General features: G+C 30.7%; 1 protein-coding gene across 2 annotated transcripts in view; it reads right to left on the bottom strand.

The window, feature by feature from the left end:
• Window positions 1-1,029: 1,029 nt before the first annotated feature.
• Window positions 1,030-20,293, bottom strand: part of LOC134725696 (guanylate cyclase 32E-like) — a 74,173-nt gene continuing 54,909 nt past the window's right edge. Inside the window, exons 7-22 of one of the 2 annotated variants that reach the window (XM_063589721.1) lie at window positions 18,350-18,495; window positions 17,623-17,722; window positions 17,190-17,259; window positions 14,545-14,656; window positions 14,080-14,172; window positions 10,603-10,920; window positions 9,956-10,027; window positions 8,996-9,161; window positions 8,263-8,412; window positions 7,650-7,824; window positions 6,672-6,812; window positions 5,857-5,980; window positions 4,776-5,019; window positions 4,120-4,218; window positions 3,486-3,577; window positions 1,030-2,413 (exon numbers count right to left, since the gene is read on the bottom strand). In XM_063589721.1, the coding sequence (XP_063445791.1) occupies window positions 1,979-2,413; window positions 3,486-3,577; window positions 4,120-4,218; window positions 4,776-5,019; window positions 5,857-5,980; window positions 6,672-6,812; window positions 7,650-7,824; window positions 8,263-8,412; window positions 8,996-9,161; window positions 9,956-10,027; window positions 10,603-10,920; window positions 14,080-14,172; window positions 14,545-14,656; window positions 17,190-17,259; window positions 17,623-17,722; window positions 18,350-18,495 (2,537 nt within the window). In that variant the 3' untranslated portion in view covers window positions 1,030-1,978. The remainder of the gene's footprint in view (window positions 2,414-3,485; window positions 3,578-4,119; window positions 4,219-4,775; window positions 5,020-5,856; window positions 5,981-6,671; window positions 6,813-7,649; window positions 7,825-8,262; window positions 8,413-8,995; window positions 9,162-9,955; window positions 10,028-10,602; window positions 10,921-14,079; window positions 14,173-14,544; window positions 14,657-17,189; window positions 17,260-17,622; window positions 17,723-18,349; window positions 18,496-20,293) is intronic. The other variant, XM_063589722.1, reaches the window with a different exon arrangement.

The following is a 20,293-nucleotide window of genomic DNA, read 5'->3' as shown; positions in this document are numbered from 1 at the left end:
CTCCCAATTGAGATTTCATTGATAGTGGGTACGAGTTTAAAATGTTAAAAGTTAAAATCATCCTTTTGTAAGGGCGCCATCAAGAGTTGGTGGACCGTTATGGTATAAGCCATTCAAAGATGATAGCGGATATGTTCGTAATGTCGTAAATGCAATTCTGTTCCCTTTTCACGAAGTAGACTTATTACTGGATGTGTACTAACTTGATTAAACCCACGGTTGCTCCATGTTGAGCAGAATCTGCTTACACTTCTGGAACACCTGCGATATTTTATGGTTCCTGTTACTTAGTCCTAATTGTTTTCTATGTTGTGTTTATTGTTTGTCCGTGTTTTTCTTTTCTTTTTTAGCCATGGCATGGTAAATGTATTTTCGATTTATGAGTTTGAATGTATCTTTGGTACATTTCGCCTCTCTTTTACAAGAAAACGACATCTACTGTGTCAATATAAGAATCACTACTATCACGATTAGGTTTAGAAGTTCGAATCAAATCCAGTCATTCGTGTAAGAGGAGTAACTTTTGGGTTATTGCGCAAACATCAGTTAAAGAACGAAGAGACGACTAGACAAAACAAGGACCATTCAATTAGCGTTAGATCTTTCTGTTCCAGAAAGTACAGATGAAGATATTCGAAACCGGGTCACTAGACAGAACATAAACAAACTAAAATGACTCCTTGTTGTCAACGATGACAGTGCACCCACAACATACATGAAAGCATATTCAGTCTAGTGCTAGTGTAAATAGTTTTATAGTAAGTTTTCTTTATATTACAAAGGTGTGACCCATTGGGTTCAATTAAAGTTTGATAATGTTTCGAGAAAGATATCCTTCCATTTCATCTTCTTATGCAATCTGTTTGCACATCATGTACATTTTATCTATGCATATTTTTAAATATCACCATTTTAAAAAGTGAACTTCAACTAGATAAAATACATGAATTGAATTAATTTCAAATGGTTTACTAAAAATAAATAACAATTTGTACATGTATGTAATTACAATAAATAAATAACAATGTGTACATAAATGTTTGTTTATCACAGAAAACAATGAAAGACACAATGGTGACAAGGAAACATGTAACCGAATTAATGTTTATAAAGCATGTCTTATTTCGACGAATACGCAACTATACATTACGTATCTTTCTCTGATATCAAAACAGTGCAACATTTCCTCTTGTAATAGTTTAACTCCAACCCGGTTTTGTTTGGTGAAAATGTCTTAACAGATTATAAAAAAAACTCAATTTCAGAAAAGAGTAAGCGCGTTGAGGTGGGAACCGTTTGAATAGATTAAACGTCGAAACCTTATTGATATGCAAACACTTTTTTGTTTCATTTCAAACATCGTTATGTATAAAATAACAAATGACTCTTCAGAACAAATGTCGGGTTATTGACCTTAACGGTCGATTTTGATTGACTAAGATCTTGACATCGTCTTTTTTTGGCGAAGGCTTTTGTTAAAAAATATAATACATTATATAATAAATGCTACACTAAATGTATCCATTAGTGTTCATATAACATTTTCATCAAATCGATGAAATCTGAAAATTTATTTATGATTTAACCATAAATAGTTTCATATTTATAACCAAATGACTTTAGCCATAAAATAGATGTGGTCTGAGTGCGAATGGTGACAGCTATCCATTCAAGTCACAAGTTGTAAAAATAAACCATTACATGTAAAAGTATGGTCTTCAATGTACATTGTACAAGTACTAGACGATGTGAATGAATCAATCCACATGTTTTAATGAGTTTAGAAGTAATTAGATACCCGAGTTATAAAGACGATATTGATGATACAGTGGATGGTTTGCATATCAGTTGTACAAGTAGTTGATATAGTACAAAGTATAAAAAAGAGAACATCCACATAAACCTTGTCCTATCAAATGATTGTCATGGCAATGTTGAATTGTGGGTAAAACATATCATGTCACTTATTTATATACATTTATAATGCATCTTCTACATCCGGTCCTACATACCCTGCATTGTTTAACTGCCACTTAACATTCATAAGTGGCATTGTTTCTAGAACAGGTGTAGTTGGTGGTGGACGGAGTGTAAACGTTGGTGGCTTACATGAATTGTCACATGGCGAACATGGCACTGAGTTTACTAAATTACCATTTTGTTCCTTAGTGTCAATAAAATGTTTCAGATCGTGAGCATTTGTAGGGTCAATGTGTTTGACGAATCCATTACAATGTTTATGGTTCGTTCCATTCACAAGATAATTGTCAAAATAATTAGGAAAGTTAGCATGATCTATCTCTAGATTTGATCGTCTATCATGATATGAATACACAGACATCATTGTTATTCGTTTTCTCCTGATTATTGCATCTTCAGATTCCAGAAAATATGTAAATTTTTCACCTTTTCCCTGCAATTAAAAGTCAAAATATTTCAAAGTTCAGTACTTTATAAAAGGTATCTTGATTGATTTTAACTGGATTTTTTACTAAATGCTTTCAAATACATGAAGAAGGATGTATTAAAATGTTTGTAATTGCATATGATTTCCTGGACTGATAACGATCACCCTCGCGATACAAGTTTCGGTAAATGACGCATATACTTACAGCTTATACGATAGTTGAGATCTTTCGCTTTAAAGCATGATTTCTTTAAACATTTATTGTATCTTAGTATCCAGGAAGATAATTGACCAAAGGTTACAACTGACATTCGTCCTTGATTTGGTTAACCGGTGAGTCAAATTTGATCATGTATGTTCCGGTTATTTTTGGGACGGTATCGACCGCTTGTATTCTTATTATGACATCTCACATATGATTTCACACTAAATGTACAATTTATATGAGTAGCATGACGGGTGAATCAAACAAATTATTTTGGAGAAACAGCGATAACCCCTCAATTTCAGCGAAGTTCATTTGATTTAATTTTTTAGTTTTCTTTGTTTTAATGTTTTGTCATTTCTTTGCTTTATATAGCTATCAAAGGTACCAGGATTATAATGTATTACGCAAGACGCGCGTTTCATTTACATAAGACTCATCAGTGAAGCTCAGATCAAAATATCATATAAGCAAACAAATAAAAAATTGAACAGCATTGAGGACCCAAAATTCCAGAAGAAGGTTGTACCAAATGCGGCTAAGATTATATACTCCTGTTATAAGAAAAAAACTTAGTTTTATTTCTAAAAATTCAAAGTTTTGTAACAAGAAACTTATAAAAATGATCATATCATTAGTTGACTTTTTTATGTCATGTCTCGTGATTATATCAGGGGAAGAATATATCATTACAAAATGCAAATATGTATTATGATGTTTGTTTTGTTGCATTTTTGTTTGTCATTACTTATGATTTTTATAAGAAGCAATGTTTTTCCTCCACTGATCATTCGTGATATATTAATTCGACTTAAAACATGTATTTTCTTTATATGATACATGTCTATATAAGCATGAGTTATAAGTAGTTACCTTCATATTAACATATCCTCTTTCTGACAAATGATATCCATCAAGAATGTCCAAAATGTCTTTACATTCTTTACTACAGTGAATTTTGAGAGCTAGAATAAACAATATTTTATTCGATCCATTATTTTGCCTTATTCTCCAATATCTTTTTACAAATCAGATAATAACGGATTTAAAACAGTTGTATTTAATCGAAAGAAGGATAACTCTAATGCTTAACTGTACCCCGCTATTGGGTTTAGATATCTTGATATCGTATAATATCACATAATGATGAGGCTGATCACTACTAGAAGACGAGTTGAAGGATAACTTTAATCCATAGCATGTACTATGATATAGTCGTTTGAATAAGATGTTTAGTATCACAATCAAAGTTGTGACTATTTACTGTAAGAAAAAAAAGACGATTTAGGGTAAAGGGCGAAGCGACAGCCATTCAAGTGACATCTCAGGGTCGAAATACGGTCATCGACATTATTAGTTATCCTTAATATATGTTCATTTCTAAGTCCTCTGAACCAAAAAAAATAGTTACAGAATTTAACATAAACTGTCGCACATACTCTTCTTATGAAATAAATGTTGAATCTTTTATTAAACACATACAACAACAATTCAAATTTAGACTTACGAATTCCAGTGGTTTCCATTCTTGAAGCTGTATTTATAGTATCACCAAACAATGTATATCGAGGCATTTTCAAGCCCACAACTCCAGCTACACAGGGTCCTACAAATATTTAAAAAATATAAATGATGAAGGAATGTGGCATAATTAACGATGAGCTATATATTCATTAAGGCATAGAGACAAAGCTGTGAACAATGACATATCATCGTATGGCTTCTGCAAATTTTAAACCCCTAAGAGCAGGTCCAGGGATAAAAAAAAAAAGAAAAAATGCAAGAGAAAAAAACCCGACCTGACAACCATTTAAACAAAACAAGTATGATAAAAGTTAATAGTTAACGAAACCCAATGTCCTTCTGACTTTTGTCTCTAGACTGGCCGAACATAAATGATTCTGAATGCATGAATGATAGGTGTATATTTTGTAAATTCTGAATTCTTCTTGGCATCAAACAAATCATAGAACACTTAGGCAAGATGGTGTGCAAATACTTCTTATTTTGCTTAGTTTAAAGAAAACTACAAGGAGTAATGTCCGGTAAAATTACATGTGTAAATCCGATTGTTAGATTGTTGTTTATATTAAATTCAAATCGTGATACACTATGAGAGTGAAGATTGATAGGTTTATGAGAATAATACCATTTTCCCTTTACCTGAGTGTATTCCTATACGAAGTTTGAGTGTGTCGTCTGGTCTATGCTTAATCCTAAATGATTTGATGGCTGATAGAAGATGGAGCGACATTGAAGCTATTTCACCCGCATGGTTGTTGCCGTTACGAATTGGTAGTCCACTTACTACCATATATGCATCACCTATTGTCTCTACCTTGTATACGTCATAATGACCAATGATGGAATCAAAACACGTGTATAAATCATTCAACATATCTATTACCTGTAATAAACGATAAATTTGATAGCAATGCGTAATACTGAAGGACATTATATTACAGACTTGAAAATTCTATATTTAAGTATCAAAAACTATTTTCAAATTTTATTTTTTTAGCTTAAATTTATTCAACGCCTTTATAGGGGTAAAAACAACAAGTGTCTCATATAAAGCAGGATCAAATAACCAGTTCACAGCACCTGTTTTGCCGCCTGTGTTTGTTGGCTTTCGTTTAAGTCCTTAGTGTTGTTTGTTGTGCTTTGTGAATTATTTCGCATATTTCCTCGTTTTTGCGTTTTGTCTTGGCATTGTTAATTTATTTTCGACTTATGACATTGAATATCCCTTTAGTTTCTCGCTTCTCCCTTCTTCAGAGTTCGGTATTTTTGTTGTTCTACTTTTTATCATTTTGATTTCTAAATGCCTGAAACAAATTGACACATCTGTTTTTTTTCACAGCATATGATGTAAAAGTGAAGACACCAGTACTTGGAATTGTCATTTTTATTCACGGATCAATGTTAATATAATGGAATATTATGCGACTGTCATAGAAGTGAGATGTTCAGCGTTTTAAGATCAGGTTCAATCAACTACATTTGAAAATGCCTGTTCCAAGTCAGGAATTTGACAGTTGTTGTCCATTTGTTTGATGTGTTTTATCAGGGACTTTCCGTTTTGAATTTCCTCTGAGTTCAGTATTTTTGTGATTTTACTTTTTTGTGAATGTACTTGAGGCAAATAAAAAAAAACGTATGAAATTCAATATGGTGCTAATGGTTGAAGCTTATTTCTTCATGTGCGAATGGTGATATTAAAAAGATACAATTTATTAATCACCTGCATAGGAGTACTTTCAGCAGATAATGATGTAAACCCTACAATATCACTAAAGTAAACTGAAGCACATTCGTAGTGTTCAGGTTCTACCATTTCACCGTTCCTTAGCTGGTTAGCAACAGATCTGTAACATAAATAACATAAATAACACTTACAAATACAATTACGTCTTAACTAAATCAATGGTTACTGATTGTTAATTGTTAAATCGATTGAGTACATTAAACATGTGAAAGTGTTAAAATTTCAAAAGCATGGGCTTTTCACGTACTAAACATATCTGAAATTTTCAATAATATGAAACTAGAAAGTTCAAATACATGTTTTCATATATATTTAATGCGTTTCCCTCGGTTTTGGTTTGTTGCCCCGATTTTGTTTTTTGTCCATGGATTTATGAGTTTTGAACAGCGGTGTACTATTGTTGCCTTTTTTTAGACCATTTATAAAATCATAAGTTCACAAACTCGTTGTTTAGAATCCTCCCGGCTTACATGAGGTCCCCTCGACTGTTTAGTTGAGTCTGTCGATCTCATGTTTGAAAATATTTAGCAGACTTCACAATAGAAAACAAGAATTTAATATTGTTTGGAACAAAAATGATAAGTTAATCTTGATACAATAAATCTTTGTGGCTTTTTAGTTGTTATGTGCATCGTAAGCTCCCTGATGCAATCCACATTTTATCTATTAAACGAAAAGTATGAAACATGTACAATGTTCAAGTAATTCAATACCGAAAACAGTTTACAATCTGTTGATATGTATCTATGTAAACAATTTGTGTATACCTCTACTGTATCACAAATACTAACCGTGGTAACATACGAAACAACAAATTCTCTGTCATTTTCTTTTCTTCTGACAACTGTTGTGTTCGGTGAGCTACGACTTCTTCAAGGTTATTTGCATATTTTTCCATTATTGCCAACATATTGTCAAATATATTTGCTTTTCTACAAGAAAATAAAACATAGAAGTAATTGAAGAGTTTTATTCCCATTAAAGTTAACATTAACTAAATCGAATTGTACTAGAAATAAAGATATAAATTCGTTACGGGTTTTGTTGGCCTTGAGTCTTAGAAATTACTTATAAAGGATAGTCTTGAAAATAGCATTAGAGAGGTTATCGAATCTACGACTATATAGTCAAATTACATACGTATCATTGATTAAACTTCTATTGTGATTCAATGAAAATAGAGCAGACGTCAGTACTTACTGTACAATTACTCTACTTAGTATACACGAAACTGTTTTGCTAAAAAAACAATCATTTTATATCCAAAAACTTGATGTTGCAAAAAAAAATCAAAAGTTATTAGTACCAAGAGGACAATCAGAACTTTATGTCGAAGAATAAAATACAGTTTTATAATCATTTAAAAAGACCACAGTGTAGTGATGAATCTTGAATCACTAGAACAAAAATGATCTCCAAAGACAATTGAAGAGTAAACATGATTCAAAATGCGAAACAAATTCGAGTTGCACCAGTGTCATCCGTTCTAGTGTGCATTCATCATTAGAAACTACTGTTTTGTTGATATGATTGGGAAAAAAATAGTTTAAATTTGCATAGTTGTTGAGAAATGTTTTCTTCGTTCGACAACCTTCAGTAAATAAAGTGATGCAAAAAAATCTTCTAGAGTAAGACCTACTACAGAATGTTGACCTACGGACAGTCAGGGGAAAGTTGAAAAATTATCTTCAGAAAAATCACAATTCGTAGAAAGCAGTATCTATTGTTTCGATTACCTTGCAAATAAAGGACATTGAAACAGTACTTACAGTCCTTGGTGCATTGGTTTTAGTCTGTATTTGATAAATTTAAAATCAGGTCTTTGTTCAGGATCTTCATTCCAACAGTCGTGTATACAGGTAGATATGTATTCCTCACACATAAGTAAATTAGTATTCGGTCTGTATGGTGGATCCTCTCCCATTTTAACTCTGTGTATAATTTCTAAGACAGAATTTTTATTTTTTAATGATTGAATTCAAATGAAATTCTTTTTAAGAAAGTATGTTATCATGCAATGTACTAGATAATCTTCAAAAACACATAATTGTAGAAATAACAAATCTGTCAGTTGGTGAAATAATGTATTTATCAAAAAAAAATTTGACATTTACGTTAAAGGAAGAAATTAATTAAAAATAAGCTGCTTTTTAATACTTTTTTTTTATACATGTTATGTTTTTGTTATCTATCATATTTTCATTAAATCTTTCTTAAACGCGATAAATATGAATGCTAATGAAAAACATTGATTTTGTTTTTAATTTTTAATTATTATGTTTGGTAAATCTTATGATAAATTCTAATATATGAAGGGATTATATATGTATTTTGAAATAACGTATGTTTCATAAAATAGCATACTAGTAACAACTCAACTACCTTTTGGAGCAAAGTCTGTTCGACCCCACGGTCCAAGTCGTCCATGAATTTCATACATAATGATGGCAAATGAATAAATATCTCCTTTTGGGGTTCCATAATTACTATTATACTTGTTCCGTAATAATTCTGGCGCCGTCCAAAGAAGTCCTGCAAATGAGTAATGAATATCATATACCTTTGCTTCTATCTAATAGAGATGATTGTTTTTCATTTTTTTTTAAACTGTTCATGTACAATTTCACATGTATAATAGAAATGTATCTATCTATAAAACATATCTATCTGGTGAGCTAAAATACGGTGTTGCAATATAAAATTATGACAGAAACAGTTTTATACTATGGACATTGATATACACTGTGCAAGTTAAGTGAAACTTTACACAAAATATTTATTTGTTTTGTTAATGTGCGTTAAACTATGTGTTGTTTTTGGCTAACCTAAAACCAATGGATCAATGGTTTATTTCACCCAACCGTGCTTGGTTGCATTTCAGCCGTAACAATATATCTTTTTTCAGCTGCAGTCGTAGTATCCCTTTTTTCAAACCAGTCTATTCACTGTGTAGAACAAATCGGTGTGTTCAATATTAATTTGCTCTGTATATGCACTAATAAAGTTCTTCTGGACATTAACAAACAGAACCTTACCAGTCAATTAGAATTTAAAATAGTTGTAATTGAGTACAGTTGTTGTATTTAAGAGAAACACAATCATAGACTTTTTTTACCTTCACAATTACTGAAACTATCATTCTTGTGCTGTGTAGTATTGCCAATAAGTTGTTGTAAACCAAAATCTGATACCTGTAGAACCCATCTACTGTCTACTAAACAGTTGGAAGATTTCAAGTTTCCATGGTACTGCAACTCACTTTCGTGTATAAATATCATACCCTATAAAACCGGAGAGTTTCCATTAGTTAATCAATATACGAGATGGCTGGCTCCTTAACCCAATCACTGTTAATGCATATATAATATTGCACATACGATGCATGCATGCAATATAAAAATGAGACTTTATTTCACAACAAAAAAGTTGTACGTTTATGAAAATGTAAAGTCTAATGAACAAACTGATCTCAGAATGAGCCAAAGCCTTAAATTATGTGTTCACTTTCACTGGTTATTCTAGTAGAAACTACTGTTGTGTTGTGAATACACATATGTGAATTTCGTAGAAGATAATGTTTTTCAAAGATATTAATTATGTCTATGCGACTAAAAGTCCTGCATTATTCTTGTGCTTATATTATGAAACCTTAATTGAATTTTGAATATTGCCACAAAAATTAGTAGTATTTCAAAACACAAAATTAGATTATGATGAAAACCAAAAGAAATACAAGGTCAAAGAACAATTTTAACAGTAATGAACCAATATTAAATCATCCAAAATAATGTCAGTTGATAAGGTTGTCTTCATTTGTCTAAGAAGTGGATGATCTTCATATTGATCCAACTGAATTACTTATTAGTACGGGAAAAGCATGTCAACATCTAACAAATCATTTCACTTGAATCAAGATGTAAATTAATACTTTTAAATAATGCGATATTAAAAATGAGATGTAATAAGTACATTATATTTGACATTATGAAGACTCATGTTTGATTTTAAAAAAGTACTAGATATGTTTTCAGTACACTCAAATTGTCAAGAAGCTTAATTTCATCTTATCTCCTACCTTTATTAGATCTGCAACAAGTGATGCAATAAACATATCATCCAGGTTTAAGTCAGCATTTTGTAAAATATCCTAAAATATGAATCATAAATTCTGAATATGTTTTCGCATGTATCAGTTAGATTATCTTGTTAGGTTTTGTGATTTCATATTGATAGGTGAAGTACTCTGAGTTTTGAGTACATCTGACAGGTGTATAATTATTGTTTATAATTGTTTTTCCTGTTCTTGTTTTAATTGCATATTGGTTCATGTACCTTTTTTTTAATCCAATGAAAAAGATTAACAATATAATGATTGAAATTACAAAAATCTTCTCCAATCTTTTATCATGTTAATGTGCCTGTCTAAAGTGATGAACTTCGATAGTGATTGTCTTATGTAATATCTCAATGTTTTTGTGTCATTATGGGGATTTGATGTTAATGGCATATCTGCATGATATGTTTCGGTTATGAATGAATGGGGGTATGCAAACTTGTAATATTATATGGACGACTGTCTTGAACCGATATATTTTTTATATGGGAAGATGCTAATAAACACAGCGATGCGAGTAAACGTAACGACTTCCAAAATGTATTGATAAAATAACAATAGAGTTGTACGGAGTTATGTCAGAGTACTAAATTTCTAAGATTACTTACATAGAGACTACCTCTAGCACAATATTGTGTAATGATGAATAGGTGTGGAGTTTCCACACACGCACCAATAAATCTATTGACATTGTCATTGTTTAATTCCTTCCTCAGTTGTAACTGTTTCTTCAGTGTCCTGTTGATATCAACATTTTTCTTAAAGATCTGTTTGATTGACACCACTGTCCCCTTGTAAGATCCAATCAGAACCTTCTTCTCATATGACACACTGTTCTTTTTTGTAGGTTTAGTAACGCCAAGCAATGTTGTTCTCTCAGGTTCATCAGGTCCGATCAAATATTTGAGGGATGATAAAGATCGTCTCTAAAATATTGGAGAGTTATATATTACTTTATGTGTCAGGATGTTTTGCCTTTTAGTGTATTAGTTAAGTGAATAATGAAAGATCTACGTAAAAGATTAGACGTATTCTATTTGTCATCCCTTTAAACGATATGTGTTTTTGCATAAAAGTCACCTTTACAGTAAAAATAAAACCAAAATTAGATGGAAAATAACTAGATAAAGGTTTCAAATACATATTTGAATATAAAGAAGTGTATGATTATCCTTGAACAATTATCCTAAACAAAATTAAATAAAAAGAGGAATTTCAACCTCAAGAGTTCAAGTTGTTATATCTTGCAAACCAATAAAGGATAAAGAGTTTTCTGTTGGTTTTTTGACTTAATCAATATTTGATTATCTTCTCATTACAGATGTCAAAATAAAGTTACAGACGAAACATTCACATTTGACTCGTTTGAAATCGTGATCTTCACTTCTTGATAATTAAAAAGAAACAAAAGAATGACAGAAATCAGAAAGAAGTTAAAAGTTCAAAATGAATTTCGGATAAAAAAAAAAATTGAAACAAAATATTTGCAACAACTACTATATTAAAATAAGATAGTTGATCAATCCGGGTGAAACAAGTTTTGAGAGAATATACACAACAACATGTCAAAATAAGAAGAATGATTCTGAAAAAAAGCTGACAAATAAAACATGGAAATAGACAGATGGAGTAACATACATTCCTTGAGTTAATCTAGATGTCCTGGAAAGGTAAGCAATTCCTGTTGCTCATAAAAAGCTGCAGTGCCATGATAATAAGGATAAAAGAGGCTAGGAGGAAAATAATGTGACTACTACTTTGAACATAATCGTAAGCATATGTTAAGTATATATTTCACAACGTCAAATAAATCCTAAATCAACAAGTGATGATACGAGTTCCTTAAATCATCTGAATACCGAATGTAATTAATTAGTTTATGCAACTAGAACGAGAAAACAAGAATTATAACCTCAAATTCGCGAGATTGAATTTTGTCTCTTGAAGGAAGCTACCTTTTTATTTATATGTATGTATAACCTTTACATCCTTGTTTACATTATCACCTGTTACAAATAGGTTTGTTTAATCTAGCTAAAGTTAAAGTATGTTACTTTATTTTGTATTCATTTAGAAAAACCCAGTTTTTACATATCTGAAACATAAGCATAGTGCAGATAATGTTTCTAGAATAGATTGATGTTTATTTATACAAACATCTGCCTTCAAGTAACTTTCATCAGACATAATACCACTTCTTCTATCAATTTAGATAAAAACAATATTTTTTTCAATTATTATCACAACACAAACAATTTATACGTGGGTTTCACCTTAACTAAATACAATTGATAGTTATAAATGGTCTTCAATCAACCTATTTGTATCCTATAGTGGACCGACATCGACAAGATGAGATATTAATGATGGATGTTCATATTGATGATGACACACATTGTATTTGTCGGAAACTTTTTTATCATAAGAAAATGAAATATAGCACGTTACTTAGCACTTATTACTAAACTGAAGCGCAATTTGTTATAACACAATTAGGTTTTGTTTGACAAAGTATAAAATATAAAACCGGACGCAATTAGATGATAACTCGCACGGGATGTTATAAGTGCACAATAAGACATTGTTTTTTTTTTGGTTTTAATTTTTTAAATATTATTAGTCTTGTCGAGATATAAAATATAGATATCGGATTATGAGCAGTTGTTGTGTTCTGAGTTTACTGTTCATCCAACGTTGATTTATACTTACTTACTCATTTAAGGTCAAACTAATACAAAATTGTTTCATTTGCAAGACATCGACAGTATACTATTTTGTTCAAAGAAGTTAGCACTACAAGAAGACAAATTACATTATATTTGCCGAAAGTGCAATTTTATTTTCAAGGATCAAACATATTTATTATTATATTTATGTATCAATAATTGTAGTGTAGAGTATAAAGTGATCGAAAGAACTAATAAACAAAGAATCGTGGGACCTATGTCATTCAGGCAGTTACTAATCCACACTTGATGCTGTTGGAAACTTAGAAATGCGCATAGGCTATTTGGTAAAAGACAGATATCTAAATGATGTAGCAAGATCAAATTGACCAAGTTTAAAATAATGTATCTGAAAAGAAAATATAATAAGGCCACCATTAAGGTTGATGCGTGTAAACTAAATTTTCTGATTTATATATAATTAGATCTGAAATCAATACCAGATTTCAAAATAAGACAAAGAAACATAGTTTGATAACAAAAAAAAATATGTTTCAACCGAATTGCCTGAGATGACAATAGTTCATGTTGCATCATTAATGAAAGGACAATGTACATGACATTTGGAATCGTAATACAGATTTCAATCACGTCTTATAGATGTTTTTTTAAAGGGCAGATGTGAACAACTGTAAATTAACGTTTTATCATCCAGACACAAGAGACAACACTTCACTTGCAGTACTATTTTGACATCGGCAAAAAATTATGAACTGTCAACGTAACTTGTGTCTAAATAAATGAACATATTCCATTTAGTTATCGAAAAAGTGATCCGCAGAATTTATCATTGGATGGAAATATTGAAGAACAAATAAAAAAATGTTTAAAAAAAACTATAACATATTATTCATTGATATTCATGGTAATACAATACTTTTCACAGAAAATGATAGGAACTAAAGTTATGAACAATTGTAGATCTGCCGTATCGATTATTTTTTTCATTAACGTGTATTTTTAGTCTACTTTATTCACACTTCTTATTTCCAAATGATACTTTATTAAGGATAAAATAAACAAAATAAAAAAATTGACGAAATGAATAACATTGAAATTCATCAAAGTTATCAAAAACATTGAAAAACAAATACATGGATTTGAGATAACATCTGCTTAGCTAGATATATGTCTATGAAGCAAGCATTTATTTATAATAAGTTATTTTCTGGTTATTATAAAATGTGTACATGTAGCTGTGCTGATGGGAACAAACTCTATTACTGTTCTTGCGAAGCAGAAATATAAGGTTTAGGGAAGAAGCATGCAGTTCACAACAAGCTATTCCTAAACTAGTCTCCGTTTACATTTTTTGGGGAATTAGGGGAACAGATAGATATGCATGCTCAGAGTTATCACCTTGCAGTTTCTGTGTTTTTGAACGCCATTGAAAGGCTCAAAATGTTTCGTATTCAAAGCTGGAAAGAACGACCTTGATGTTCTATGATTTTCCTAAAACAGGATTGAATAGTATTAAAACTATTGTTAAAGAAAAACTATAAAAAAAAAAATAGAAATGATATACATATACATATGAACATAAAAATAGAAATGTGCAGAGTATAAGAGGAAAAGAGTAAAAGCAGTGTCTTGCTACAAAAAAATTAACTCAAATAAAACAAAAAATTAAAAAACATTCAGATTGTATTAATTTGCAAGTGATGTATTTAGATATTTGCTTCAGTGTTTAAAACATAAAACTAAAATCTACTTCTCCCTTTGAAATTTGATACGTTTAAGTTGACAAAAGTCTTAAGTTACATGCACTATTTCACAGGTAAACTGTCTGTAAAAACTATTATCAACTTTGTATATTTGTCTTACTTTTAGTGGTCTTGTATGAGGTAGTACTTCTTCTACAGAGTCGACAAGCATCAGATCTTTGTATTCTATTTTCCATAGAAGTTTTGCAAGCTTTTGTTCATACAAATAATGTCTAAAATAAAACAAAAACATCTTTTTTATGTTTCTTAACTCAGCAAAATGGAGTGTCTGTTAACCTAAGCAAAGCAAAACACACAGCTTCAGCTAGGTAATATTGGTCTCTTTGTCAATCTTCACCAGGAATCTCGCGTGTTTTAAACATTTAATAATACTTATGTCGACATTTTAACTTTATAAATTCTTCAACATTGAGTAAATATGACATCATACATGCATATATTTTTCGTTTTGTGTTTTTTTTAGATTATGTAATTGTTATAGGTTTGAATGTTTTCCTATTTGAAAATGCCAGGATATTATTGTATAGCTTTACATAAGAGAAGTACAATATAGTGGTACGGTATGGGATTTTCTCTTTAGTTGATATATTGTAACAATTATATCATATCTTCATATTGAATATGTGATAGGTGACTCTTTCGGTCATGTTATATATTTTTCATTAGTAAATCATTAAGATACATGTATGACATACTTTTTAAAGTTCAATTGAAAAAACAAATAGTGTGGAAACAACCGAAATAAGCATTGCATGAAATGAACGTATTGATGTCGCTGTCATATATGATTCAATAGATCGTGATCTGGGACAATAAATCCGTTTTCAATTTAGATTTGGAATGGGTTATTATTTCTTTTTTATACGTAAACAGTATTACATCAGTAGGTCTAACGGGAATTTATGATTTCTAGCCTAAAACCTCAACCGTTAACATAAAATTTTGCTAACAAGATGACGTCAAAACCTGAATCTTAAATGAAGCCACAACATTTGAAATCATAAAAATATGAATGTTACACTCTATATTGAATACGGATAGTTTCTTTTAATGCATCGAGATGATACAAAATTCTCTTCTGGATGCGCTTTAGATATTGAAAATAATAACGCAAGACTTAATTTGCATTAAGAATATTTAGATTAAATTGCCTGGTAATTATATATAACTTGTATTTACATTTGAATTGATCTTTTAGCTATAAAGTCTTGTTTATCACTGATTCTATGGATGGGTCAAACGTACGTTCATTTCAATTCAGAGTATTTATAAAACCTATTTATTCATTTGTATAATTGATATTTGATATTTGATAATTTAAACTATATAATATAATTTAATCACAAAATGATAACTGGTTAAGGACAACAACGAAATCTAAACTTCACAGTATTTATAAAACCTATTTATTCATTTGTATAATTGATATTTGATATTTGATAATTTAAACTATATAATATAATTTAATCACAAAATGATAACTGGTTAAGGACAACAACGAAATCTAAACTTCACAGTATTTAAAAACAAACATAATCAACAAGTTTTTGGTAAATCCATTTGTAGGAACTTATTTATTTTTAAAGTTGCCGGAGGATATCAAAGGAATAATCAAATGTCAGATGTCTGAGAACATCATACAAGGCCATGCATTTAAAGTGCATATATAGTTAATGAACTATCTCATATTTACATATATAAATCATTTAATAAATGAGGTCATTTGCCTTGTTATATAATATGATAATTTGGCCTTTTTTTTTTTTTTTTTTTTTTTGCATTATCGTTTCCTGAAACTTACAGGAATTTTATGTGATATGTATTCTTAATTTTCTCAAAATTCTAAAGGAGGAATATCCAAACATTTCCAAACACGTTTTAGCTTGTGGTTCGGTGTGAGTCAAGGCTCCATGTTGAAGACCTATAATGAAATTGAGAATTGAAATGGGGAATGTGTCAAAGAGACAACAACCCGACCTTAGAAACAATAAAAGCAGAAGGTCACCAACAGGTCTTCAATGTAGCGAGAAATTCCCGCACCCGAAGTCGTCCTTCAGCTGGCCCCTTAACAAATATATACTAGTTCAGTAATGATCAACACCATACTAATTTCCAAATAGTACACAAGAAACTAACATTAAAAGAATACAAGACTAACAAAGGCCAGAGGCTCCTGACTTGGGACAGGCGCAAAAATGCGGCGGGGTTAAACAAGTTTATTAGATCTCAACCCTCCCCTATACCTCTAGCCAATGTAGAAAAGTAAACGCATAACAATACGCACATTTAAAATTCAATTCAAAAGTCCGAGTCTGATGTCAGCAGATGTAACCAAAGAAAATAAACAAAATGACAATTATACATAAATAACAACAGACTACTAATAGCAGTTAACTGACATGCCAGCATCAGACTTCATTTAAACTGATTGAAAGATTATGACTTCATCATATGAATATCAGGCACAATCCTTCCCGTTAGGGGTTTATTATCATACCATCATAACATATATGAGAAGAACATAACCCGTGTCATTGTGAAATGAATGGAGAGTTGTCTCATTAGCACTCATACTACGTCTTCTTATATCTACGTATATATATAGTTTTTAATTGGGAATATGAACAGGTCGAATAATGATATGGTAGTCAACAGCGAATACTATGAACACAATTGGGGTGTTGATCTAAATTTTGATTTTAAAATTCTCTTTCTATATTTTCAACTTTATCTTAATAAATTTACCTTAAGACGAAACCTCCAGCAACTAGCATGGCTGCTACAACTACACTGCAGATAACTGCGATTCTCCAATCTACAATGTTATACATAAGTTTCAAACACTTGACTTTCAGTGAATACTGTTGATCTTATACAAAAAGTAGACTAAAACTTTGGCACATTGTATCACAAACAACACATGCATGTTACGAAAGAATCATGATAACTATAATTTGTAGAATTAAAATCTATCATAGTCAAATAATGTGTTGTTCATGAATGTTACAACGTTATAAGTGCTGATTTTTTAGCTAAATTTTGCATACTTGTTCTATTTATCTATTACAGTTATTTTTTTTATTTACGTAAGTGGATATACCACATCTGGCACCTAGCAAAAATGATTCTTATAACCTTTCTATGGATCCTAGCAATAATTCCAAAAATATCATGTTACCTATTTGATGAAGACACTTTTCACCGTCAAATCCGCAGTCAGGTTGGTCCTTTGGTGTGTACCCTAACAGCCACTCTACCTTGCGTTCTTCAATAAATGACTGTAATAAATTATGATTCCAAATCATCGATTGGGTATTACGGTTTGTAAATTGATTTTTGAAAAGTTTGATTTTGCCCATGCTCCCATATTAATTCAATTTATACAACCCCAACAATAACCATGTTCAATATCATGGTTTTTGACGTACATAAAGCGTAGGCACCATATATTGCATGAGTAACGATCTTCAAATTTTTTTATTTTTTTTTTGCTCTTTGTTACAGAAAGCTGATAAAATTTTCACCATTTAACTGGAAAAGGGCTTGATAAGTTCAAATAAACATCAGCAACAGCAACGGCGGCTCGAGTATTATAAAACTATGATGAATTGTTGTCATAGTTATTAAGGCAAATGACATATGGAGTTTATTTTGAATTTTGTAAATGTAGTTAATTTGTTTTTATTTTTTACTGAAATAATTATAATACAAACGTGTTTAAACATGGCGATGTTAAAACTTGGAATGTTTGAAGGTTTTCACCGCCGTTTAATATGATCAACCAACCGCCTTGATTTGTCAAACTACCTGTAACCCATTTGCTAATTTCTAATAAAAAGGACACACAGTTTCAATTTTGCAATTGACACTCCTATGATATATGAATAAAGATTATCTATACATACTGGTATTTTATGACCGGTGGCGTTCATTTGATAGACTCCAACAGGTCTCAACGATAATTTGCCATCAGCCTCTGTTAGTCTTAGAAGGGAATAGTTGCCCTCTGAATCTCCATATGAGTCAATATAAAAGTCATATCCTTGTATACCTGCAAAATGTATCATATTTATACTTGCAATTGCATTACAAGTATCTTGTTATTGAGTCTGAATAATTCCGATGAGTAAAGGCAGTACTTTGCAATAGCAATAGAACATTTGTTCTTATGTTGTGCTGTTACATACAAAAAGAAGATGTGTTATGGGTGCCAATGAGATAACTCTTTATCCAAGTCACATTTTATAAAAAGTAAACCATTATAGGTCAAAACGGTCTTCAATTCCAATTCCATGGTGGATTTGAGCGCTAATATTGTTTTTGCCAATACATTAGGCCATTTGTTATTCACGGTTTTTATTTTTATCGAAATCAATTTGATTCAAAAATCGTGTAACAAAAAGAATACAACATAACCTGCGAAATTTTTGCCGTAAACACTTTTAGATATCATTTAAAAAAAAAAGCATCACCCCTTATGAATCTTATGTAGACGAAATGCGTATGATGGACTTAGGCTTATTGAAATTGCCTAAAATAAGGTAGCAACCAACTTTTTATTTGAGTGGCTCATACAAATGACTGAAAGGATAGGATTCAAAATTCTGTGTTAACAAATCGGGTTATGAGAAAAGCTATAATTTTTTTCAATATTTCATAACAAACAGAAGAAAGAAACGATGATATAAGAATCTGTTGTTTATGCATATCGCCACAGCAAATGATTTCACCTTTATGCCATAATAAAACGTTTAATGCACATTATTTATTGTTTTTAAGAGAAAACAATATTGAACAATTATCTTTCTTAAAAGGATTGGGTCTTCTTTCGTATTCTTATATGGATTTTAAATTATTTGTGTTATGTATCCTAGTCTCATTCCACATTTTATCTCTTCCATTAACTTTATATTGCATTATTTGTCAGATTGCAAGTCTAGATTCATGTAAAATAATAAAACCAAACCTGTGATAGCACACAGAAATATTTAAAAAATATATATATATCAAGATACCAATATCATGATTTAACGCCTAACACGCATGTCGTCTACTGAAGTCTAATCAATGATTCGAACTCAGTTAAAAGTGTATTTCAAAAGTTCATTTTCTGAATGTTTATCAGTGTTTCCGAAAAAATATATTCTCTTATGGTTGGGGCCTGTTATCTATTTCTCGCATGAATAGATAATTCTCGTATCACACTGTCCGGAGTGTGATACGAAAAAGTGATACGAAAAATGCGTTAATTTGATTGGCCAACGAAACCTCCTGAAACGATATTGCGGCATTTTCATTGGCTATTCTTTAGGTCATTGTTGACAGTTAAAGGTCACAATGATGTACATTTCCTCCATTGCAACGGAGATAAGCGATTTCTTCAATAATATAGAAAATAAGCACACTTTTCACCTTATTATATATTCTTATTCAAATATTATTACATTCTGAAGCGTACAAAATGTTTAAAAAAGTCTTATGTTGAAGATTGACGACGAACAGGACATATGACGTCACAATGCAGTTATGTTCAAGCGACTTGGTCGACGTTTCGCGGATTTTTTTTATTAAGCACAAAAAGCATGTTTACCATAAGAGAAATAGGTTTCACAACTCGGGAGAATTAGATATCGTTTGATATCAACTCTCTTTATTTAATTTAAATAGTAATAACAAACTCGCCACAGGCTCGTTTATTATTATATTGAAATTAAATAACTCGAGTTGATATCAAGCGATATCTTATTCTCACTCGTTATGAAACCTATAATTATTTTTTGTTTGCACTTAACTATTATAGGTCTGCGAAAACAAATTATAAAGACGTTATAAACTTATTGATGTACTGT

Source organism: Mytilus trossulus, chromosome 7 (assembly GCF_036588685.1).
Source record: "Mytilus trossulus isolate FHL-02 chromosome 7, PNRI_Mtr1.1.1.hap1, whole genome shotgun sequence".
NCBI classification, from domain to species: domain Eukaryota; kingdom Metazoa; phylum Mollusca; class Bivalvia; order Mytilida; family Mytilidae; genus Mytilus; species Mytilus trossulus.
This window is presented reverse-complemented; position numbering and strand designations above follow the sequence as displayed.